Genomic DNA, 26735 nt, shown 5'->3' on the forward strand with positions numbered 1-26735 from the left:
AAATATAAAAAGTTATCAGTGTTTACAAATTGTCAAAAATGTCCGAAGTACAAAAGGATACAGTACATTAGTTATATGGAAGCGATTGTACTCTCCGGCACTGAAATCATCTTAATACTATGGGCATGCACAATACACACCAGAAAAACTCATGCATCAATCGGAACAAATAAGGAAATAAGACAATTTGCTGCCTTCTCTGATTACAAATTCATTGCTTCTGTCAGTTTTCTTTCCTCAGGAATACCATTTACCTGCAAATAGATGAGAATTTATGTAATCCATCAGTGGCAGACGATGCTTCAACACTTCTGAACTGTCCACTGGTAGCACAGCACATCAATAGTATTTATCAGTCCTTTTATCTACAGCCACACTGGAGAAACACAACAAGTACAACCGGGACTAAAAGACAACATATACGTGAAAAAGCTCTGCTTGCTTTCTTCTGGGAAGGGAGAGATCTGGGAAAAGATTGTTTAACCGGAAATTTATCTTTATATTTGGGATCTAACAGACTTCATAGGGAGACTGTGAAGCTCAAAGTGGAAAAATGCAGTATACAGTGTATAAGTGCTATTTAATTTTTTGCATTATAGTACTATCCTACAAACTTTTTCATCTGAGCACCTTAAAACAGTCCTCATCAATTCTGCCAATTGACAGACAATTAAAACTTAATATGCCTTTTCATATTGGAGACCGGTACCAATTTTCAGCAGTGTAATATAAACATTAGAAGTGAGTTGTCACCTTTCATACAATTCTTTTGCAGTTATTGTTTGAACTTTGTGAAACAGTCGAGCATTATGTCAGCTATTAAATCTGCATTGTTATATAAGGTTAAAGACAAATTGTTTCCGATTGGGGATTCAGATAGTTCTTGAAGAGGATAGTGGTTGTTAGACTCTTCAAATTATTAAGTATGGTCTACTGAAGCTTTAAAATAGACATATCTTCTTTTACAGTAGTGACTGATAGTATGTTAATAATGCTGAGTATATTATTGGGAATTTTCTGCAGGAAAGGAAGAAAATTAAACAATGTATGTCTAGTTCTATAGGTTTTTTGGCCTTAAGTGTTTTAGTGCTGTAAATTTCTTATTTGAACAGATCAATAAAATTGATTACTAAGTTTGTACTGATGCTACTAAAAATCTTAGGACCGCCTGAATTTTGTTTTACCTCGTAACATTCTAAAAATCTAACCTTCTGACAACACGAGTCAGAGATACCCTTTAGAAGACAAACTGCAAGAGGCACATGCCATCATGTCACGGAAGCGCTTGCAGTGTCATCTGCACTTCTGAGTTATGAAGGAAAGTGTCATTGTAAACTAAGAGAAAAGGAGGAAACCTTTGTCCTTTCTTTCCCCATCCCGATTTCTGAGAGCTTGTCAGAATATTGTCTGTGATGAATATGAAAGAACAGGTGTATTCTACCAAAATAACGTACTACAGAAAATACAGACACGGGAGGATTTTTAAGATCTATTTTTATGGCAGTTTTTCAGTGTGACTTGCAAGCGACAAACCCAATGCTAGCTTTTATTTCATACCTTTTGAAAAATTTCTCAGTGCTGTCAACATACAGCATGACTAGGTGATTTTGCATCTTTTTTACTGCAAGACAGACTGGAGTACTTGTAACAAGACAGTCATAATGGAAGAGCTGAACCATGTGACATTTTATTCTTCTAAATGCCAGCAGTACGGGGTGTTAAGAGCTATGCTAAATGTCAACCCAAACCACTGCTGGAGGCTCTGGATGGATACTGCCATTTCCAATACATGTATAAAGCAGCACACAAATAGCAAAGCTAGCAGAACTGCAGGCAGGTTGTTTGGGGTTTTGTTTGTTGTTTTTTGTCTTTTTTTCTTTTAATGTGTTTTTAATTTCCAGATAACAAAAAAAAAAAACAACCACATGGGCAGAAGCATCTTTTATATACTTGCCTCAAATCTTTGAAATGTTGTCATACGATATTCTCCTTTAATCCCCGAAAGCAGTAATGAAGAAGAAGGATTTTGAATAAAAAGAGTTTCTCATGTAACTCCTAAGTTAAAACAAGTCTTCCTCTTGGAGCTGTAGTTCCCGTATTATGTTCAATACATATATAGAGAGAGAGTTTTGCCTAAATACGTCTTTGAATATTCAAAAATTATACTTTGGCCTCTACACTTTCCTTGTATGATCCTTATCCCCTTTCACATGGCTATGGCTGTAGCTTTTTCTCTGACCTGATACTCCACCTAGAGAGAACAATCAGCCTTAGTTGACACTGATGGGATCATTCATGACCTCAGTCGGTACATCAGGATTTGTGAAAATGATGTAAAAATGATGACTAAGACACGGGAAACCTGCAGCATGGATATGTGCCTCACCACAGATGCCCCAATATCAAGTCTTTATGTTTAGTAACAGCAATAAGGAGCTCCTTCTTCAGAGCTTAACTAGATTTGGTGGGAGTCAAAAATTTTGATTTCCAACCAAGTTTTCAGGAATCTGGACAGTGTAACCACATTTGGGAATCCGGGTGTGGCTTCATGTTGTAATAAAAAATTATTTCCATGAGGAGGTTTCCACCTTAGCTGTACCGGATTCCAGTGTCTCATGCCGAGTCCCAACATTAAGATTTCTCCAACTTGCTCAATCAATCCCATCCCAAAATTTTCACTGCTGTATCAAAAAAAAGTCTACTACTACTAAAAAAATCTACTTTACTATATTCCACTGTCCATAGACTGTATGTGTTTTGACTAGTGATTCCTCTGGACTGGTCACTTAATAGTTACAATATTTTCTCAGTACTGACCTCCACTCTGCTGCTGTGGAATCCGAGTCTGATGCGGCAGGTTCCTGCAAAAAACAATTTAATATCTTTAATGCTTCCATACAAAGTCTGAAATATACTATGCATGAAAGTTTAGTATTTAAACTTCTTTTTTTTTTTTTTTTTTTTTTTGCTTATGAAGCAATAATCCATTTTCACTATGCAAATACAGTTGTCAAAAGGTTAGCTCAGTCAATGAAAGAAAGAAAATTAGTGGTAAGGGGTAGTTCCTATTGCTTCACTTGTCACCGACGTTCAAAGGCTCAGACTTGGTGAAACGCCGGAGCTAAGAAGAGTCACTGCAGGTTTCTGACGTTATGCAAAGTTTGCTCTCCATAAGCGATGAACAGAGAAAAGCCGACAGTCTTTGCCACTTAATTATTGACTGTGGAATGAGTGAATGGTCAGCTAGTTTTACACATCGGACCAGTTCGCTTATCAAGGCAAAGTTACATTTTTGTGTCCTGCTTAAGTGTCTATTTTAACAGCTACCAGATTAAGGTTGTTTTAGAGTAAGGAATTAGGGGTTGGAATGCAGGTGAAGCAGATAAAAACTTTTATGTACAACATAAGAAAGCCTTTGGTACAGTCATAAAAATTTGTTACTCTGAATAGAGAAGAAACTGTAAAATACAGGGTAGAACACTTTGCAGCAGTTATACAAGGGATAATTTATACAGCCGTACTTTCTGAAGAATTTAGCTTTGGGACAGGGAGAAGAAAACACTCTTCTAGCATGTATCTACATCATGAAGGGAATTCAGGGCAAGCACAGGTAAATCAGGGCCAAGTTAGGGCTGCCACTGGACCAATATCATTGGGGCTGTGCAGGCCTGCTTGACGAGGAGTTACCGACTGGAGCCAGTGTCATAGCACGGCACCGAAAAAACAATGCCAGGCCACTCCGTAGACCACCACGCATTGGATCTGCTCAACCCCGGATACCTCAACCAAACCTGTCTAGAAATACCTTTTTTCTACAGCACAACTGACTTGTTGAATTAGAACACGTGCAAAGCACCAGATGGGTCTGTCTCGATAGTTTAAGTTACCGATAAATGAACTTTAAGGAACAGAAATGAGTATGTTTCTGGTTTCTGCCTTGGAGGGAGGCTGGCAGCAATGGAAACAGCTGAGACCTCTGAATGTCTTCCTTGGCAAGTCTGTGTTTACTGTCTGTGTAATGGAATATGCTCTTCTGTTCGATGTTAACATTTCAAACATAAACCACGTGTGACAGGTACACCAGTAAATACTTACAAAGTCTGGATTTTCTGGTATGGAACTACCAACCTGGTGGTAGTTTTATACGAGAACTCCAAAGACATGGGCTAAGAGGTAGGGTGTCTAAAATAGGAACAGTTTTAGTTGATTCCTCTGTCAAAAGTAGTTTCCCCCCAAAATATGCAGAAATGTAACTGTTCCACGCAAAGCTTCTTGCCAAGTCTTCAGACTGAAACCCAGCCACTTAATTTTATAACAGAAAGCCTTTCTTTCTGCTTGAAATGCAAACGTCAGAGCAATCTTGAACTACAGAGCCATTACTGATACCTCCATAATAAACAAACGTCAGATGACGAGCACTGGAATCCATAGTTAAATTGTGTAACTTAATGAGTATCAACAAACAAAATAAAATCTAAATACTTACTGCTGTGTTTGCATCAGTGGCATACTGGTATTATCGTAGCTGTCTGTGTGAAGGGCTGGTACAATCTCACCAGTAACTGGGTGAAACACAGGAAGCGTTGAAAGCGGCCATGCTATCTCTCTGTTTTTAGACATGTCACGAAGCTCTTTGGTTGATTTCTGTATAGCACTGTGGTGCACCAACTGGATGCTATGCCAAAAGGAAATAAAATAGTAAATACATATTTTAAATGCTCTATCAAAACGGACAGACTTTTACAATTATTATTTTTCTTAAAAGTACAAGGACTTTGATGCACGCTACAGACTCTATAGTGCTGCAATTACAGTAAACCTTTACTTAGTTAATTTAATAAATATTGGATTTATTTCATTTTTAAGGCAGTAATTATTCCATTAGATTTTGCTGTCTGGATAAGTATTTTTCATAGGATCCAAGACTCTGCAATTTGCTGCTAACGTTCCATTTATTTGCTGCAGTTAAAATAAAAGTTTTGGTTAACTCCTGATTCTTGCAGTAGATTCATAAAAAACTCATAGATTAATTTTAAAACACTCCATGGTATAGGCACTGGAGACCTTCCAGGATATTTGTTCCCCTGTCCACTGCCTTTAAGATACAGGCTGGGAAGTCCAATAACCAGGAGTATAAATTACATATTAACGTATTTACTCTAACAGCACTATTTTATTTTGAATTGACAGTCATTAATTTCAAACCCTTTTTATTCTGGTTTTCTATCCTTGCCAAGACTCTGATTTAAAAGCAGCTTTCACATTTATGAATTAAACCATGGATTAGAGAGAATGAAAGAAGATTATGACACACATGTATGAAGCATGACAAGCTACTGAGAATGAAAATTAAATGGTAAAAGAAAAATAACAGGAAAGAAGACACTTACTCTGGTGTTTGCATGTTTCTCTTTTCCCTAAAAACAAAACAAAATTTATGAATTAAATAATAGCATTGATAGTTGGAACATTAAATCTATCTGATGATGAAAATAGTACATGATGTAGAAATGCTGACAAGGTTATTGCTAAACGCAACTTGGCAGCATTTGCAACTGGGTTTGTGATGAGGCTTTGACGAACGCACGTATAGAGATGTGAGACGATGACAGACACACACAGACGCACACACACACAGAGAAATGAAAAGGCAAGTTAAAGAACAAGCTTCTGGCTAAAATAAATTCCGTGACAAAATGAAATTGTAGTTTGTGTAAGAAATGGCAGAAATTACGTTACTTGCTGCTTTCCTTTTATGTGTTTTTCTTTTATAGTATGTCTAAAATTCAATTCATATCCTCAACCAGATTTATTTTAGAAAAGTTAGCATTTTAGAAATTACTTAATATTTTCCTGAATCAATGATCCTTTATTAGTAATTTATTTCTTTGGGGCATTTTGGAGAGTTGTGCATATGTGGAGATTTTGTGGAGTTTTGTGCGTATATTGAGATTTTTAATCCTTTCAACTAGAACAATTAAAGGCCCTATATCAATTCTCTTGGAAATTACTGTATGTGCTTAGATGAGATATAGTTCAACACTTCAAGCAGATATCTTTTGGCCTGTTTTACATGTTTTTAATGAACTGAATGGAATTCTTCCAACAAATATTCTTCTGTGCATTATGATCTTAGAAAAATCTACAATTACTTATTAGTGTGTTAAAGTACTCACACTCCTTCCCGTCGGCAGCACATGATATAGGCAAGTATTAGAAAAAGCACCAGTGCTATTGCCGAGGGCACTGCCAGTGTAATTAGGAAATCCGAGTAATAGTCTCTGCTTTTCAGTGTATCAGAAGGTGGCTTGTACTCTCCACCATCGGGTAATATCCCCTCTCCACGAATCACTTCCTGAAAGGTGGAAACTTGTTTTGTATTGTCAACCTGATACCGAGAAAAAAAAAAAAAAGAAGAAAAAAAAAAGACAATTATACAACAAAGTAACAGAGTGTAAAACCAAGCAGTATTTCTCCAGCCATAACATAGAAAAGAATCCATACCATACGTTTGACAAATTCTGTACAATTTCATCCGCTCACTTTTTTTTAACCAATAAAACTTGACATTTCTTTGAAAGCTTCTAACCAATGTGATAAGTAATATCACTTTATTACTTTGTATCACATTATTACTTTATTTCGTGTCTACCAGAGATATTACCTTTTTCACAGATTAATTTTAGGGATAACTCACACAAATAATATTTGAGTAAAAATGCCGTAAACATTTTTATGCAAACTAATTATTTGATACTGATTTCTTTTGAATGAGTTAATCCATTTCCTACCAGTCTTCCTAAATAACAACACTGCCCTCTCTTGTATGAAGGTGGTAGAGATGAAGAGCGGAGAACCTATGGATTTTCTTCCTCCTTCGAATCATAGAATTGCTGAGGTTGGAAGGGACCTTTAAGATCATCAAGTCCAACCATTAAGCTACCCTGACAAAACCACTTCTAAACCATGTCCCTAAGTACCACATCTACCCTTTTTTGAAACACCTCCAGGGATGGTGAATCCACCACCTCCCTGGGGCAGCCTGTTCCAATGTTTAATAACCCTTTCAGTGAAAAAATGTTTCCTAATATCCAATCTAAACCTCCCCTGACATAACTTGAACCCATTTTCTCTCGTCCTATCGCTTGTCACCAGGGAGAAGAGGTCAGCCTCCACCTCTCTACAACCTCCTTTCAGGTAGTTGTAGAGAGTGATAAGGTCTCCCCTCAGCCTCCTCTTCTCCAGGCTAAACAACCCCAGTTCCCTCAGTCGTTCATCATAAGATTTGTCCTCCAAACCCCTCACCACCTTTGTAGCCCTTCTCTGGAAAAATTCCAACACCTCAATGTCCTTCTTGTAGTGAGAGGCCCAAAACTGAACACAGTATTTGAGGTGGGGTCTCACCAGTGCCGAGTACAGGGGGATGATTACTTCCCTAGTCCTGCTCACCACACTGTTCCTGACACAGGCCAGGATGCTGTTGGCCTTCTTGGCCATTCTGCCTATTGAGCTTCACATCCAGTGCTCACAAAAGCAAGAAGCATGAACCGAGCTGCTGAGGACTGAGCAGCTCTGTTGCCCCCCACCCGACGCAGGAAGCACCCCTACATGAGATGTGCATTTAGTTGATCAAAGCCAGAGTTTCAAGGCTTTTCTACTTTCTAATTCAACTAACATCCAGAAGGATATTTTCCTGGTCAAAAGTAATTTTTTATTCATTTTTTTATGTCTGTGTGTAATGTTCCAAGAAATACAACGTTTTTTTGCTACTGAATTTCCTATTGCATTTAATTGACTGCCTTTCCCACATGACTTCTCAATTTTCTGCCTCCATTTTCTTGTTATCTTCAGTTAGATATTACTGTTAAATTTTATCAGGTTTAGTTTTAAAAGTGTCTCCAGATCATTAATGAAAATAAGTTATATTTGCCTACATGCTTGACCTTTTGCCTGACTGTTCATTGAGAAATCTTGCAACTGATGGTCATTTCTTTATAATTTACTCTAAGTCACAAAATGCTATATTAAAACTTATGCAATAGATGAACAGGTTTTCATGCAACTCTACAAATAATATTATGTTGAGCATGTATATGCGTATCTATATTTTTTAAAGCCAGTTTGACAAAAATTAATTTATGCATTCTTCACTCAATAAATTCTGCAGTATATTTTACATTCTGAATCACAGAATTACAAATGGTCAGGGTTGGAAGGGATCTCTGGAGATCGTCTAGTCCAACCCCCCTGCCAGAGCAGGGTCACCTACAGCAGGTTGCACAGGACGGTATCCAGGCCGGTTTTAAATGTCTCCAGCGTGGCAGACTTCACAACCTCTCTGGGCAGCCTGTTCCAGTGCTCTGCCACCCTCAAAGTAAAGAAGTCCCTCCTCATGTTTAGATGGAACTTCCTATGTTCAAGTTTGTGCCCATTACCTCTTGTCCTATCACTGGGCACCGCTGAAAAAAGACTGTTCCCAACTACCTGGCACCCTCCCTTTAAGTATTTTCTTTTCTTTAGACTAAAAAGACCCAAGTCCCTCAGCCTTTCCTCATAAGAAAGATGCTCCAGTCCCCTAATCATCTTTGTAGCCCTTTGCTGGACCCTCTCCTGGCTGCTTAGCTGCATCTCAAGCCCTAAGCAAATGCACAAAAAAGATGTGTGCAGCTACTGATGTGGCTGACAGAAGCCCATACACAGTGTGAGAACAAACTATCAGAAAGTGGTGTTAAGAGGAAGCATGTATTAAGAAGTTGCCCCTCTTTTCAGTATTTGGGACCCACAAGCTTAAATCTACTCTTTGACTTAGGTGCTAACCGCCAACATCATCTCATAGAAAGTGGGAGGAAGAAGATGTGGCGGTTGTATTTTCACTCGCTGGTCTCTGTCGTGGTTATGGGAAATGGAGCCCAACGCCCTCCCAGTCCAAGGATCTTGGGGGACTTCCTGCCCCTTGGCTCGCCCTGTGAAAAGCGGGCTGTGATTAGATAGAGGGAAGCATGGCTCTGGTTTCCCTTTGATCAACCAGGTTACAGCAGGCAGCAACAACACTGTTGGCAACTGTAAAGCCCCCTAAGACCGCTTAAATTCAGTTATCATGGCATGCTGCCAAAGCAAGTGCCAAGTTCAAGAAGGTTGGGTTATAGGCTGCTGTAGAAAATTACGCTTCTCTTTGAGAGCCTGTTCCTGGAACACAATCTCTGCTTTTCTCAAAACAGCACGACAACACTGCTTCATGATTAGTTTATGAGCCACTGTTACTATCAGCCCTTTTTTTCTGGAAAAGTACTCCCAACCAGCTGCTCTTCATTCTGCCTGGGTACTGTTGATTATTCTTGCTTAGTGCACTACTCCTCTACTGCTCCTTTTGAAATTCACCCTGTTTTCTATGACTGTTTCTCCAATTTCGCAAGACCTTTCTGAATTCTGTCCTGTTCTTCAGTCCACCTGCAGGTCCTTTCAGTTTCACAGGGCCTGCAAATTTAATTTCATAGAATTATAGAATAGTTGGAAGGGACCTTTAAAGGTCATCTAGTCCAAACCCTCTGCAATGAGCAAGCATATCTTCAACTAGATCAGGCTGCTCAGTGCCCCGTCCAACCTGACCTTGAATGTTTTCAGGGATGGGGCATCTACCACCTCACTGGGCAACCTGTTCCAGTGTTTCAGCACCCTCAGTGTGAAAAATTTCTTCCTTATATCTAGCCTGAATCTAACCTCTTTTAATTTAAAACCATTACCCCTTGCCCTATCACAACAGGCCCTGCTAAAAAGTTTGTCCCCATCTTTCTTATAAGCTCCCTTTAAGTAGTGGAAGGCCACAATAAGGTCTCCCCTGCAGCCTTCTCTTCTCCAGGCTGAAAAACACCAACTCTCTCAGCCTGTCCTCACAGGAGAGGTGTTCCATCCCTCTGATTGTTTTTGCGGCCCTCCTCTGGACCGCCTCCAACAGGTCCATGTCTTTCCTGGGCTGAGGGCTCCAAAGCTAGACGCAGTACTCCAGGTGGGATCTCACCAGAGCTGAGTAGAGGGGAAGAACCACGTCCCTCAACCTGCTGGCCACGCTTCTTTTGATGGTTAGCCTTCTGGGTTGCAAGCACACGTTGTCAGCTCACGTCCAGCTTCCTTCTTGCCCTTTAGTTTGACCAGCAGGTCTTGACTCAGACATCCTGTTCTCTTGTCTTCCTTTCCTGATTTCTTACACCTGGGGATCAAGAGCTCTTGAGCTTTATGGAAAGCATCCTTAAAGATCTACCAGGTCTGTTCTGCTCCCTTGTCCCCAAGGGCAGTTTGCAGGAGGTCCTATTGGCTAACTCCTTGAAGAGCTGGAAGTTTACTTTCCTAAAATTCAGGGTCTGGACTTTACTCCTTGCCTGACCCACATCCCTCAGGACTGTGAACTCCATCAGTGCATGACCACTGCAGTCCAGGCTCCTTCCAATCTTGACACCAACGATTGGCTCACTTGTGTTGGTGACCATCAAGTCCAGTATCCACTTCCTCTGGTGTGGCTGTCTATTACCTGGCTTAAGCAGTTATCTTCAACGCACTCCAGAAATCTCCTGGATTGCCTACAGCTCACCATGCTACCTTTCCAGCAGATCTTGGGGTGGCTGAGGTCCCCCAGCAGGATGAGAGCCTGTGAGCACGATGTCTCCTGTAGCTGGAGTAAGAAGGTTTCATCAATAGGCTCCCCTTGATCGGGTGGCCCATACTAGACATCAACCACAAGGTTCCCTGTGTGACCTTGGTCTCTAATTCTTACCCATAAGCTTTCAACCTGCTTGTGGCTATTCTTCAGAGACAGCTCTTCACAGTCTATCCATTTCTTGATGTAGAGGGCAACCCCCCCCACCCCTCCCTTCCTCTCCTGTCCCTTCTGAACAGCCTGTAGTCATCAACAGCCAGACTCCAGTCATGGGATTCATCCCTCCAAGTTTCAGTAATGGCAACTTGGCAACTAGGTCATAGCTTTCTAGCAGCACAGTGGCTTCAAGCTCCTCCTGTTTGTTGCCCGTGCTGCATGCATTGGTGTAGAGGCACTTCAGCTGGGCTGTTGCCCGTGTCACATTCTTAGAGGAACACCTCTAAATTCCTTTGAAGCATTTCAGTGGTGTTTCCCTGTTGGCTCCTATTTATCTCAGGAGCCTCTGGCTCATCTCCATAAGACTTCAAATGTGCTGCAGCATAGCCAGCATGTCTCAGAGCAACAGTCTGAGCACATTCCATCATCCAGATTATTAACGAAGAATGGCAAGGAATTAATAATTCTGCCATGATTATGGCTATCCAACCAGCTCTCCACTAGGTCCTAGCTTCATCTAGGCCATGTTCCTGAGCTTGCTTATGAGACAGTATCAAAAAGCCTTACCAAAAAGAAATAACATCTGCTGCTATACCTCTATTCTACTTCTTTCTTGTAGAAGGAAATCAAAGACTTGACACAGTTTGTTCTTGATGAAGGCTGGCTGACTTCCTTCTACTGTTTTTCAGGTGCTGGTAAGTATTGCTGTGTACACATGTACCTTTTGCAATTTCTCTACAGAAAGCAAATAAATCATAAATAATCTGGATATTCTTTTGAAAACAAGTATTTTCCAGCTTTCTAACAGCTTTCCTAATTTATAGTATATAGAAAGAAAGTATATAGTATATAGAAAGAAAGGGTTAGAAGTTATCTATTTTTCTCATACTCAATACATTCTTTACATTGTACAAAAGCCTTTCATATCTCCTCTTGGGTAATGTCTGAAGTAGCTCAACAATCACCTCAGTTTATGTACCTTCACCATCTTTGCTCAAACTTATCTGCAATGTTCTCTTTGAATACTATATCGTTTCTTGATTTTCCTTACCAGAACTAAACAAAAATAACCTTAAAATCCTCTTTGGGAATTAAGACTCCTTCCATGGCAAATAGTTTAGTGTTCAGTCATCATTTTTCTTGTATTCAACTGAGAAGAACGTTCCCATTTATTCTTAATTTCATTATTCAACACTGTTTTCTATTTCGCTTTTAACATGAAACATGTTTTAGACAATTTTCAGAAAGTTTTTTTTAACAGCACATAAATACTGTTTAACTCGTCAGTGCTGTACACTCAATATTGGAGAAAAAAAAATACACACACACACATTTTAGGAAAGCAAATGTAACTAGCAGTATTAACACACTGAATTAACAAACTACACCTACCTAAATAATTCTCTCACTACTTTTATTTCTGTAAGCCTTACAGTTCTCTGGCCGTTTTTATAAATCACTACTACTGAAAATTAATATGGTGGTTTCACTGGTGCTCAACTCTAACAGAGTTCAGCCCACATAGCAAAATCCTTTCACAATCTTAAGAGTGCCTGCTAGATGGAAAACAATGTCCCTCAGTCATGATAAAGTGGAATTTGGCAGAGCAGTCTTGCTAGGCTGGCAAAACTCTTACCTAAATCACGTCTGGCATAAAATACCGTGCTTCTACAAATATCATTTTTATGCAATAAAAAAATAACTCACCAGAGAGATTTTACACCAGTCAATATGGAATTGAGTACGAAATTTTTTATCACAGGTTATTACAGGCTCCATTTCTTGACTGCATCTCAGTTGATTTTGTGGGTTTTCCACTTCTCGTAAGCAGGAAGAGAATGGAACATCTGCCCCAACCATAACATACACGCTGCAGAAAGAGACGAGTGACAGACTGTCAGGATACCTCTCACAAACCCCCAAAGGACAATGATGTACTCTTCCAAACATTATTATTGTTCACAGCAACATTCAGCTGTGCTTTGAAGACCAAAATTACTTTTATTATTTTTCTTGACAGTCTACTTTACCTAAGCGTATGAATAAAAGACTGAAATCAAAAGGATTTTTTTAGCTACTTATTACAACTTATTCTGTTTTGCTGCATAACGTAAATGTTTGCTCATCATTAGAGTTGTCAACTTCTATGAAGTCACAGAGCTCCAAGTGTAAGTTCCTCACATAAGTAAATCTGTACTAGTTTTGAAAGTTGCATTAAAAGAGTATAATTTTATCTTAAGGAAATCTTTAGGGCAATCTTCAGCATAGCATTTTTAAAGAAGTTCTCCCCATGTTTTCAAATCAAATTCATGAGGGCTAGTTCTTTCTAAACCTAATACTAATATGAAGCCGCCAAAGCCCCCAGCTTCTCCTAAAAGATTACATACTGTAGCTCTGCACTGCCAACACAATTTGCCAAATAGTGAAAGCTGAATGTAAACTTAATACTTCATTTAGCACTACAGTACACAAAAGAAGAGCTACTGTACGAATTGTATCATTCATTTTCATATTTAAATATGTAGAATGCTGCTGGAAAATACAGTCTGCTGCACCAGGTAATAATGTACCAGTGGATCCTGAAACATAAATTAGGTCATGGTTGCAGTTTGGTATAATACATTAACTGACTAAATGTTTGAAATGTAGCTGCTTGCATGAAGTGATTCTGCCATTACTCTGACTAGTACTGAAGTCACTTTCCTTCATCAGATGTGCTCAGAAACTCCAGATGCACAAAAGGGCTCTGAAACAATCCTTTCTGCACACATCTGGATTTTCAACCCTCAGCCCTTTCTTAGATATTATTTGACACAAAATACCTAAAAATAACTAGACATCTTTATTTTTGCCAGGGAAAAGCACTACCACAACCATATTTTGAAAAGACTGAATCCTTATTAGTTTCCAATTGAAGTATCATATTTCAGAACAGAATTTATGCTTAAAAATCACAACTGGAAATAGTGCATTCCTGGAGTTTACACTCAGTAACCTAAATTCCCCAGACACCTCAGCTTATCGCTTTCAGATGAAAAGTCCGCAGTGCTCCTGAAGCACATAACTAAATTTCACCACGTGAGAGTACAGCTACAAATGACACTGTTGCATGCTAAATGCTCTTAGAAATCTAAGTGTCTCTGTAACCTATGCTCTATTAGACCTTGTTTGAAAATTTTGAGTTTTGTGAACTGCGAACTACTGAATACTCGAAAAGTATGCCAAACAACTGCCCAGAAGTAAGACTGGAATTACCACATAAGCATACTTACTACCAACTGGTTTAGAATTAATGGAATTTATTAGTGTTCCTTGGATTGTAAAATATATATATAGGTACTGTTGCCTGTTGAAATGGTATCTAATGTGATAAACCCATGGTATAAGAGGGGCTAGGAATGTCAGTAAACTTTTCAATCTGGATTTCCAAAATATAAAATGGCAAAGTTTCTAGAAAACCTGAAAAAATATGAAGCTTTTAAGTAAGAAAAAAAAGAGTAAAGCAAAACCATCAGACTGACAGATGTGCTTACCCCTCTTTCATGTCATTGATCGGAAGTGGAACTCTCCCTCCCCTGTCGAGGGCTGAAGTAATGTTTATAGCATTCAAGCGTTCTGGCTGCCACACGTTTTTCACTGCTCCAAGAAAGTCACCAAGAACTTCACTTGCTAACATTTCTTCTACATTCATATTCCTTATGAAGAACTCCGCTTGATACGGTAAAGGAAAATCTAGTTGTGATGAAAAAGGAAGAGTTTTGCCTTAAACAAAGGCTCCTTTATAAAGAATTTGAAGTAAGGATTAACATAATACCACTTCAAGATTGATGCACCTTTCCAAAAATCTTGTATTTGAATGAGCTCATTTTGAGCCTAACGTGATTATGATTAATTAAATAGTTAGCATTATTAGCTCTTACTTAAGCTGAAAATCATTGGCTGTTTATAAAGCACCTGAGAGATGAAGGAGTGGACTAGAGGTAAAGAGTCTCAGCACTAAAGAGATAAAACTACATTAATGCTAATTTTGGGATTTAAACTGATTTGCAGTGACAATGGATTCCAATCTGCAATACTCCACACTACAAATATATAAATAGGATGAAGAGAACTAATTTTAAGGACACAAACTATTCACATTTTTTAATTGAAATGTCCACATATGCCATAATCTGTTGTTTTCTGAATCTGCCTATATGATTGTTATCTGCATAAAGAACATGCAGAATTAAACAAACTAAACAACATGCAGAAAGAGTGTAAAATCCTTCATGTAAGGTCCATTTGAAAAGACAGGGAAAAAAATGGAAATTAATTATAAAAAAGGCAAACGTGGTTGGTTTTTTTTTTTAAATGAACAAGGAATAACAGTCTTATGTGACACATAATTTAGATAAAAATTACAAATTGAATAAAAAGAGAGAAAACTCTCTTACTTCCTCTTTGTGCCCCCACATTTGGCTTGAACACCAGACAACTATTTTACATTATTTTTTTAATCTTAAAAGAATAGGGCCCATAAGATGTTTTTGCTTATTCAGTCCAAAATGCAACAAGCTATTTTCTGTACATACCTTCCGCTGACATTATATTAATGATCAAATTATGTCTTGTTGTCTCAAAGGTACGTCTGTTGTATGCAGTGATCTAGGGGAAAAAAAAAAAAAAGATGTGATGGCAAAACAACAATGTAAATATGAAAAGCGGGTAAATGAAACATCAATGAAAATTAAATTGATAATTTAGAAATACTTATCACTGTTAAATGTTTTGCATCTTTATTTTGAAATGTATGAACATTCATTCATTAATGTAAAATTTGAAAGTTAAGATCAATTTATTTCATGCAGTACTACCTTCAAGTCAGGATACTAGAATGATCTTGACCAGTCTATAGCCAAATACAATTATCCAAGGAATATATGTGAATGTAATATATTTTGGTCCAGATAAGTGTTTTGCCATACATGTGTATTCTTTCTGTTCTGCTATCTTTGATTTAAGAACAACCATAAGCAATGACTGGATTCTCCATTTCCCCTTCCACCCTCCACCAATACCATAAGATCTACACTCATTAATAGCTCCTAGGGAACCAAACTATATGGAGATATTTAAAAGGAGTGTTGGGATCCCAGTAGTTCTGATCTTTCGGATTGGGATGTAGCTTTAGCTCTAGCCCCACTGAAGTCATACCCCATGAACGGATTCACAAGCATTGCTCCAACACAAATAGTTTTTTAAAAAATCATGGAATTTGTAACTGTAGGGGATCTGAAAACTAGTAGGTAGATGCAGCATTCATGAGTCTTATTTTTGGAAGCTTATGCCATGGTTGTCAAGCACTGGAACAGGCTGCCCAAGGACATGGTTGAGTCACCATCCCTGGAGGTATTTAAAAGACGTGTAGATGTGGTGCCTAGGGACATGGTTTAATGGTGGTTTTGGCAGTGCTACATTAACATTTGGACTTGATGAGAGCAAAGGTCTTCTCCAACCTAAATGATTCTGTGATTCATGATCAAATTACATAAGGATATCAATCTTATAGTTTAAATGTATAGGATGCCTGAAATGCTCACAAGTGGTTACACCTCAGTGGTGACTGAGGAGTTGTATTACGATTATGTGCTCGTTCATAAGAAATACAGAACAAGGCTGGATATCAGTATAATGAAGTATTATTTTCTCTACTTTTTTTTTTTCTGAAAGGGTACAAACCTTCCATGAAACAAACTGACAAAGACTAACTTTCTTCCTAATTTTAGACTTTAGTTCATTTATTTCAGTGACAAAGGAGAGGCAGAGGCGTGGCAGTAGTGGCAGAACAATGTTGCTTCTCAGCAAACAGAGCTACAAAGCACTGTCACATTGATTATTAAACAAACAAAAGTAATAGACGTTGCACTTCTTTTAAGGGATTTAAATGAAAAGGAAAAATACTGTGGAATATCTTCTGCAGGTTCATTCAAGTGTAGAGGGAAAAGCGTACCTGACACAACTACATCTTAGGCAATATAACAATGTCATTATAAAATTAATAGAAAACAAATTCCTGAGATTTTCCAAATCCTCAATTCTGTTAATTTTTCGAAGGGCTGTTTCAACAGCATTTTAAACATTTATACTTAGAAAACCTAAGCTCTGTACAGGAACACGAGAGTACCCACTCCGACTCCGCACTCCAGCAGTGGGAGCTGCCGGTGTGGCCCATGTAGCCGTACCGAGCAGTAGTGACAGTGGCAGAGATTGAATGAATGTTCAGTATAAAGACAAACACAAACCATCTTTGCTCAGCTTTCAAAGGAACTTGAGCTCAAGAATGTCACCTGCTCTACTGTAGTGCTATGCACAATGTTAGGCCCTTCTAATCATGAGGTCTCCTCCAATTAATTGACCTAGTCATGACATCACCTCAGGAATTATGACAGGATGAAAGCTTTATTCAGGCCAGGAATATGCAACCACTCCTCTCACATGGCACTGGGAAGTGGATCAAACACAATCTGCCCTCCTCACGCACTACAGAATTAATTTAAAAGCCACATCTGAGAGGGGACTGCAATGAATTAACTTGTATGCTAGGCAAGATTTAGTTCAAATACAGGCTTGGGGTCATGCTTATAATGGAGGTCTTGATATAAATCCTAGAATCTAAAAGCACGTGCCATTTAACAAAAGGGCAATTTTAAGTAACGTTTTCCTCTACAGAAAGCTAAGCGGAGTCTGCAAGCACTTCTGCACATGATTAATTTTACAGATGTGATTAGCCCTGCTGAAATCAAAACTGAATCATGTATATAGAATTAAGCATGGGTGAAATTATCTACAGTACAACTTAACATTTAGAGACCTCATTTTCGAGTGAGAACAACTATATCAAATACAATTTAGAAAAAAAGAAACTCATCAAGGTTTTAAGACAAATATACTGCTGAAGCAGCAGAATGGCTGGAGCAAGTTAATGAGCAGATTTTCCCTAACACTGTGAACCACAGTGTCTGATTCAGTCTGCTGTCTATGATATGCATGGAGGAAAATATAGTCCTTTTTCCCTTTCAATTGCCGCTCAAGGAATAATCGGTGCTTTTACACATTTGGATAGCTAATTGTCAAAAATAAATTAGTGGGTTTTGTCATTGTTACACTTATGAGACTAGAATTAAATACATGTAAGTGCTAATTAAATCTATCAATAAACATGAATAATTAATCAGATAATATTTGATGAAAAATAATTGAGTTTAAAAAAACAAACCTAAAAGCCTGTTTATTGACTGAATATTACATTTTCCACTGGGGAAAAGTCTGGCCCATATTTAGTGTAGAATGTTACACAGGTCAGAATTCTGATATTCTTCAAGTACAGTTGTTTACAATGGGTTTTTTCCCCCCTGTATTTTGGATACAATTTTAATATATTCATAATTTACTGAAATTAAATGCTTCTCAGAAGGATGAAGGGCAAGAATCTAAAGCTATTTCATCTAGGAATATTAAGCTTAAAGGGTTATTACTACTTACTAGTTATACCTTAAAAGTAAAATATGAAATCTCACACAATTTGGCTTTCTCTCAAAAGAGGATACAATGGTACCCAAGAGAAAATGTTAATGTTAAAAGTTCTTGTCCCTGCCTTATCATTACAATTTTAAAAAAAGAACTTTTCAAAAAAAGAGGCAATGCTTGTTGACAATTCTGAATCTTATACTCTAAAACAAAATAAAACTTTTTGAACCTTTAAAAGAAAATACCTCGATGATGGTTGGTTTGCCCACGTTTTCTACAGTTGGTGAGCCATACAGCACTCCATCACTGTATGGTGTCCTTTGTATATAGCGTAGCCATCCAGGTCTGTCAGGGTAACCCATTAGGTTGGTATTAAATGTTATAGGATCATTACTTATTTCACCTAGATAAGAAAAATTGTATTAGAGTATTTGCAAGAAAATACTATACACTTTGATTTTGATGTTTCCACTAGAAAAATCTTATTCTGTCTTCCAGTTATGTCTTCTAAAAATTACCAAGTAAAAAAAAAATTGCTAACCTTCACCATACGTGCTTGTACTTAGCCTTGGCTAACTTTGTGTGCTTGCACTCATTAACTAGTAGGTCTGATTTTTAGAGCTCAGTTCCACCTAGAATTGAAGCATCTAACCTTATTATTGACAAAAGCCCAAAGGTCTCAGTCCTTTAATTCCCTCCAAACCCCTTCTTTGATTTATGTTTTTAATAAAGCCTCTGGAAATCCAGTGTACACTAATTTCCTGTAAAGAGTGTCTGTGTAATCATCAAGATCTGAAAGCTTTTGTTAGCATCAGGATAGATACAGCTCTTCAGCACCAACAGCCTCGCAGTAGTGTTTTGGTTTTTTTTTTGAGAACAAATTCAAAAAAGGACCAGATATTCCTGCAAAACGGATCCACTGATAGTTACTAATGGTCCAGATGCAATCTCTAAAAGCCCCTGAAGTTAAACTGGTATAAGAGTTCTCGTGGTTCTTACCGATACTCTTACAAATGGCCAAGTTTGACTTCTGTTTATTTTAGCTTTTGTAAGCACTACCAAATCATCCCCATTAAGGCTGGAGCACCTTACAGCTGAGGCACAGAACTCAGGCAAATCCAGTCTGAGTCTGCGCAGACACCTCTGCACTGTGCTCCTCCAACTCAGCTTTGAATTGGCAACAGCAGCAACTGTAGGACAAGTGTCCTGGTTTGAGATGATGACAGGCAGGCTGGCACAGAAGGCAGAAACTGAGCCCCGTGAAGAAAAAATGGCTGTCATCTCCTCCAGAGAGGAACAAAGATACTGAGACCTGTTGCCAAAGGGTAACTAGTTTTCAGGTATGCATTTACACATCTGGCAGCAGGTAAAAGGGACCAAAACCACACCAAACCAGCACCAGGGCGTAATGCAACTTTCCTCGCAATTCTCTCAGGACATTCCTGTAATTTAATCTATAATAATGTAATTCATAATAAAACTCCCAACATCACAAATGATTTGGGGAAAAATCTGAAAGCCACCTGTGATACATTCTGGTTTGCCCTTCATTAAGTCAGGCCATGCTAACGATCCAGCACAGCAGACAAAAATAAGAGGACGACGGTAACAGCTGGCTTTACGGTGAACTTCTGATATGATCACGATCATCTATAGGTACAAAATTTCAGCAGGATCTAGAGTCAGATTCATTCTGCCTTTGACTCACATGAATGTCAAGAGAGGCTGGGGCTGTAAGCATTCAAAAGACAATCCATCTTCAGTAAAATTTCAAGGTTCTTTCCATCTGTGTGCCAAAATTGGGAGAAAATGGGGACAGAGGCAAACTTCACTCTGCCAATCACTGTTACATGAAATGAAGACTCAGGTATACATGTCAGGAAAAACATTAATTTTTCAAGGAAAGGAAATCTTTAAAAAAGCGTTTTTTCACGACAAAATTTAACCAGTGCTAACAGAAGCTTATTTTTTCTTTAAAGTGAGTTTTGAAAACTGTACTCTTAAATCAATTTAAAAGCTTATTAAAGAAACAGGTTTTGATTATGTGTGCACTGTACATTTATTACAGGTTTTTCCTATTTTTATAGGAAGATAGGACAGTTATATCTATATAAATAGGATACATTTATATATTTATTATTCCTTTTCATTGTTGATAAGCATGTGGGGCAGAATGTTTTCTCTTTCCCTTCCCTCCCAGCTTGCTTGTACATATTCCAACCTGCCAGCGAGCAATCCTTTAGGTTTGCCTTAGGTGTATGTCAAAACACCACACTTGGGAAATCACAGGTCTCTGTCTAAAATCAAACTGCTTACTAACGTTAAACTGTTCCTAAATATTGGAAGAAGGCTGAATCCAAAGAAGCATTTGTTTTAAATGAAAGATAACATGATTACGTAGTCTCATGTTTGATTTAATCTTCTATTTTGTCTCAAGTTTACTACATACTTTCAAAGTGCTTCTTCATATAGCCCGATACATGCTACATCTGAAACAGTGATCAGATAAATAGCATTTTTAACAGACATAATTATTAAACTGCCACAATTTGATATTTAATGTGAAAGTGAAAAAAGGTATACTTCCTAATCTCAGATATATAATGTGTTAATATGCCTTCCCAAATATTAAGCACATTTTTCACAATACACAATTATATGCATCTTTTCACAAATGATCACAAACCAGAACATTTTAAACTTGTAGGATCATTTATTTTATTTCATTTGAAGATATTTCAATAGAAATTAAAAACTGTCCTTTGTACGTTATATGCTGAACTGTAAAGTATGCTAAATAAACTTGAATTTTTCTTAACATTTTTTTTTCCCCCTACATTTTTATATAATACAGAAGATCTTAGCATCCCATACCAGGCTTTGGGTAAGGAGGAAATTCTCCCTTAAAGTACTCTCTCTCCAAAACATGAACAAAAAGAACTCCGGCAGAAGGGTATACATTCCGATCAGAGTGCACCTTAGACAGAATCGTGTACACTGAAAAGCAGAAGGAAAGAAAAGAAACAGAAAAAAGCAAAAATGAGACATGCTCTAGATGATACAGCATGCATTTCAACAGCAATGTGGGCAATCTAGGGGAAGGAAAGCAACGAATATTAGATACTGTTAATAAGATTTTTAAAAAGGCTGCATAGATTTAGGAACAGAACACAGAGCAAACCCTCTTTGCCCAACTGGATCCCTTCCAACACTGCAATAAACAAAAACGGCGATGTTAGGATTCCATAAGTTGCACAAGCTCTTTATTTTTATTGCAATAAAGAAAAACAAGGAGGGAGGCTATTGTAAGTTTATAATTGGTTTATTTGTAATATCACATGAATAAAAATACATCAAATGAATGACACAATTGTATTTTCCTGGTATTTTACATAAAAATAAGGAACATGAGAAATACAGAGGAACCTCACCAATCAATCGTACGGATTCCTCACTGAATGGAAGTGGCAGATTTTTCAGTTCTTGTACAGAAAAGGACAGCTTTCCTTCAGCTGAGGATTTCTATGAGTTCTTAAAACCTAGACTTTCTTAGACCAGCAACTTCAGATAATGTACATCTAAAAATCTGGTTAGAGAGTTCATTATTGAAGATTCTGTGCTTGTACTGAAGGACAAAACAGAAGGACATGGGCAATTATAGCCCAGTCAGGTGTCACTGATTCCAAACAAAAAAATGAAGCCATATTTTCCAGGACTCGGGATTAAAAATCTAAAGGAAACTTAATTCAGAAGAACCAGCATATGCAAAAGCAATCTGCTATCTTTTTATGTAATTACAAATTTAGTTGATAAAAGCAAATCTTATTTATGTATACTTGCCACAATACTATATACATATTTTAATGAATTAGAATAGAAAAATCATTATGATACAGTAAATGGATAAAAAACCCACTTTATCGACAAGTTTAAAAATTTAAGTATAAATGAAAAATACTGATCTAACAGGTGTTTCTCACATGGTAGGCCATATTACTATTTCATGTAACTATTGAATTTAAGTCAATGCCCCGAAAGAATCGATCATTGCTGATAATTTTTGTCAATGACATAAGGATTACACAAGCAGTAAAGAAAGATAAGTCACAGATACAGAGACACACAGCTACCTGCCTTGCTTGCTAAACTGAAAGAAACTTTATGAGAAGCCACATCTCCAAACAAAGATTACAGGCCATATAGCATGGGGGTACTGTCATAGGGAAGAGCGACTCCGAAAGAGACTTCAGAGTCATTGTAGCAAACCCATAGGAACAAACTCGTACCTCCTAGAAGATAAAAGGGCTAATTTCAACACTTGGATCAATAAAGCAAGATACATTTGAAATGTGGATCAAGCTCATGTAATTTTCTAATCCTGTTATAATTTCTCCAGCCTTATCATTACACCAACCTTCTTACTTGAGATCCACTTAAAAAGCCACTGCTAATTAGGCAATAATCACAGACATTCCATCCCTCGTACCACGTACTCAGTGTGGAATCTATCTCACCTAATTTTAGATGCCTACAGAAACAACATCCACCACTGAGTTAGTCAGGCTCCTTTTATAGTCAGTGGAGAAGAAACAGACGCTTCTAGGGGTTGATTAATTTGATTTCTCCTGTAAAATTAGATGAATCATGTCCTAGATTCCTGACTGCCCTGACTAGATCTCCACTGACTGCAGAGGCAGCCGAGAGGAGATGCAGACCTCTACATTTAGTTACATACTTCCCACTCTTCGAGCCTGATATTGCAGAAATAATAGTTGCAAGCTTTGGGTATACTCTTGATCAAATTCCACAGCAGTTGCTTTTTCCCCACCCTTGGAAAATGCTTTTATCACAGTACTGAACAGAATAGCTTTCTAATAATTTCACCTTAAAGATAAAATTAAAATGGATCTGGAAATTTAAATAGTTTATTACAATTTAGTGTGGTTAATAAACCAGTTACTATAATTTTAATTATGTAGACTTGATTTAAGTACAGTAAGATAGCTATTTGATTTGTATACTTAAAATTAGTAAATTGATGCCCCAAAAAACTTTTGCACTCACTTCTGTGAATAAGTTGTAAATAGAGCAAGGAAACTAATAATTTCCTTTAAAATACTTTCATGAAAAGCACAAAAAGTCATTTATAACATTAAGAGCAGAAAAGCTGACAAAAATATGGTCTGTGGCTGAAAATGTGTCAAATATCCAGAAAAAAATCCATTTGTCCATTTCTGATGCTTTGACTCTACAATGAAAATCCATTTCAATCAGGAAGAACAGTGAAAAACTAATAATGTATATTTTCCACATAAGCAATAGTTTTAGAAAGGAAGAAGGATAACAGAATCAGCAATTACTGGGGAAAAAACATATAACATATTTGTCTCTTAGAGGAAATCCATTGCCACCACTAAATGCCTGCCCATTCCTAGTAATAAGACGTTCTATGTTGCTGAAGGAAGCATACCAATGAGGATTCCATGCAGATATAAAACAGTGAACCTGGTGGAAGTCTACAAATGTCTCTCTGCAGGAAAAATCCCACAAACCTATTTTATCCTTAACGACAAATGCATTGTAATGACACAAGTATGGAGATTAAGAATTTGAATGTTCTTGCCCTCCTTATCAGAGAAGCTCTTCTTTTTCCTCTATGAAGTTCCTTCAAAGTCAGAAGGGAAATGATGAGCCTTCAGCCCACGACAGCAATCACTGCTTTTCAATAATGAAACAAGTGAAATGCTCTTTTCTTCAGAAGCTTTTAAAACCCAAAATTATTTCCATAAGACTGCCTGAGACTGGAAATTAATGTGTCATCATCTTAGGTGATCTAGGGAGGAAACTCAATATACTTACCAACTCTTCTAGCTACTAGTCTAACAAAGTATACTGCCAGATGTGAATTGCCTGGGCAAATTCCCTGTGGTAGACAAAAATTTCGGGGACTGTGAAAGGCTTCTGTAAAACTAACCATGGGAAATTAAAAAACTTCACTACATAGGATCACAACAGATCCCTGCTAGAAAAAAAGACAGTATCAGCTACCTTGACAGCACTGTTTTCTTTTTTCTTGTTTCCAGATCTGTTGGAGGACTTTCTGTAGATCCCAAGATATACCTGTGCAGAAACGTTAGAAGGTCTGGAGACTGGGAAAGAAGTAGACTAATTGGGAACTGAAGTTTGGAAAACAGGCATTACTCTCTTTGAAACGTACAGAAACTGTAGCAGTAGTTGTTCTTGGGGGTCTTGAACATGGGCACAGCCAGGAATTCAGCTAGGATTACATCAGCCTCCAGCCCAGAGCCTGGTATCAGATACAGATGACTCCATCTCCAGAAATTTCAGAAGATTTACCATATTGGTTGAAGGCTGTATGTTGATGATCTTCAGAAAAAAATCCACTTGGATTTTTTTTCTGGGAATTTCAGTGGGTTGGTTCTCTCCCCATTGATTTTTAGCAGATGAAGCACAATCCCAGAAATAACTTGACTTGGGGGTGAATCCAGATTGCCTGCCTGGATGGGCAATCAGTGCAAAGCCTTTTCTCAGCTAGTGTATGCTAGATAAAATATTCTATGTGTGCTTGCATAAATTACAGTAAAATAGTCTTTTTGCATCCTTATATGAAAAGATTTTTTTTTAAAGTGTTACAGACAAGTTATTGTATTAAGCAAACTGCAGAGGTATCTCCAAGCAACCAGCCATGATAAGAAAATGTGCAATATTAGGTATACACACAGCTGTTATTTCAAGCGAAGCTACAGGAATAGGAAAAGTTGGGGAAGACTCAAAGACACACAAGTCTGTGAATGTTTAAAAGACTGAAGAAATGTGAAATTTTCCAAATTACTTACCTTGAAATAGCACCTAATTCCTAAAACAAGGACATGACTGAAAAAGCAAGAGTAGTATTACAAGCAGATTTGACTAAACCAACATGGGATTTAAATTTACAACCTAAACTCACCATTCTTCTCAACAGCCTTTATTCTGCTGATAATATAACTGTGGGCTTGCTTAGTCGTCCAGTTAACTGTTCCATTATTGCCATCAGCAGAGCTTAATAAAAAAGCTTTTCAGAATAAAACAAATGCAAAAAAAAAAATTAGTCAGATCAACAGACTCCCACAAACCAAGTATGAGATGGGATCAGATGCCTTCTAAACCAGGTTTTGGGTTTAGTCAGATCTTAGGAACCTCGGGTTAAAAAAATTGTGGTGTTTGATTTGAATATGTAAACATATAGTAATCTTTCTGACAGTCACCTTTTTGACACTAATTTTTCCAGAGAAGTTAAGTTTACACTAAATGCTTAAAACTCTACAGACACTTCAGCTGACATAATTATACAGACGATAAAGATGAGCATTCTCTGATAATTATATTTGCACTGGCAAAACCTCATATACAAGGAAAGACATATCTAAAGTTACTTTCACTGGCATAGTGTATTTTGGCCAAAGCAGGGAAAGTAATATAACCAAGATCACGGCTTTGCTTATATAAAGACACATGGGGTTGATCACCTTGCCTTGCAGGCATAACCAACAATCAATTTTGGAAAAATAATCAGTAAAAATGGCTGTCTTCATGCCACACAGCCAGAAAACAGCTTGAAAACAGCTGGATCAGCGCAACTGAAGGCACGAGAAGGTTTAAACATGGTGAGGAGCAAATGATTACAGGAGACAGAAAGCAGCTGTGGAGCTGACTGAAAGACTCCACCAGTAGTGGGACTGCCTGGGAAAGCTCCCTCCCCACCTCCCACTTTTTGTTCTTTTGTTCCCTTTTTTCTGTGATGAATAATAGATATGTTAGCTGTTCGTATAGTTACTTGCCAACTGAAAGTGTAGAGGGAAGGAATTGCAGTCAGATGGTAGGAAAGGGAAAGTGGCCATAATAAATAGTCTTTATTTTGAAATAGTTTGAGAGTGAGAACTCATATCAAACCCCAGTTAAAATATGTTATCAGATTAGCATCTTTTAACTTCCTTGTAAAAATAGCAATACCAGAAACAAACAAGTAGCAGTACTTCTGTTCAGATAAACCAGTTTGCAGGAAAAAACAAACACTTATTGCCAAACACTTAAAGTATGCAAATATTATTTACACTAGAAGCTTAAACATCTGTGGAAACTACTGCTGACATAGTTACACCGGTCAGCTATTCCATTACTGATACCACATTTTCCAAACAGAATTGAGGAGGCCCAACAGCTCTGTCTTAAGCAGTAGCCAAGATACACAAATACTCAATCTATGCACGTGAGCTAGCCATTTATTAACGATAATTTACACAAAAGACCTAAAATTGAATTGAGGATGAAGTGTAATAAAAAATGCATTCAAATTACCATACCAACACAATGTCATTTCTAAATTATGAATTTCTTAGATTTTTTTAGATTTTCAATATAA

General features: G+C 37.6%; 1 protein-coding gene across 1 annotated transcript; it reads right to left on the minus strand.

Annotated features, from left to right (window-relative positions):
• On the minus strand, positions 1–25383 carry SGCE (sarcoglycan epsilon). The gene is made up of 10 exons (XM_082499015.1): positions 25284–25383; positions 18559–18716; positions 15379–15451; positions 14338–14536; positions 12512–12674; positions 6177–6388; positions 5391–5417; positions 4487–4675; positions 2818–2861; positions 1–254 (listed from the first exon to the last, which is right to left on the minus strand). Exons 2-10 carry the CDS (start codon positions 18673–18675, stop codon positions 238–240), a joined length of 1041 nt encoding a protein of 346 aa, XP_082355141.1. The 5' UTR covers positions 18676–18716; positions 25284–25383; the 3' UTR covers positions 1–237.
• Between the last annotated feature and the right edge of the window lie 1352 nt (positions 25384–26735).

Source organism: Vanellus vanellus (assembly GCF_965231255.1).
Source record: "Vanellus vanellus genome assembly, chromosome: 2".
NCBI classification, from domain to species: domain Eukaryota; kingdom Metazoa; phylum Chordata; class Aves; order Charadriiformes; family Charadriidae; genus Vanellus; species Vanellus vanellus.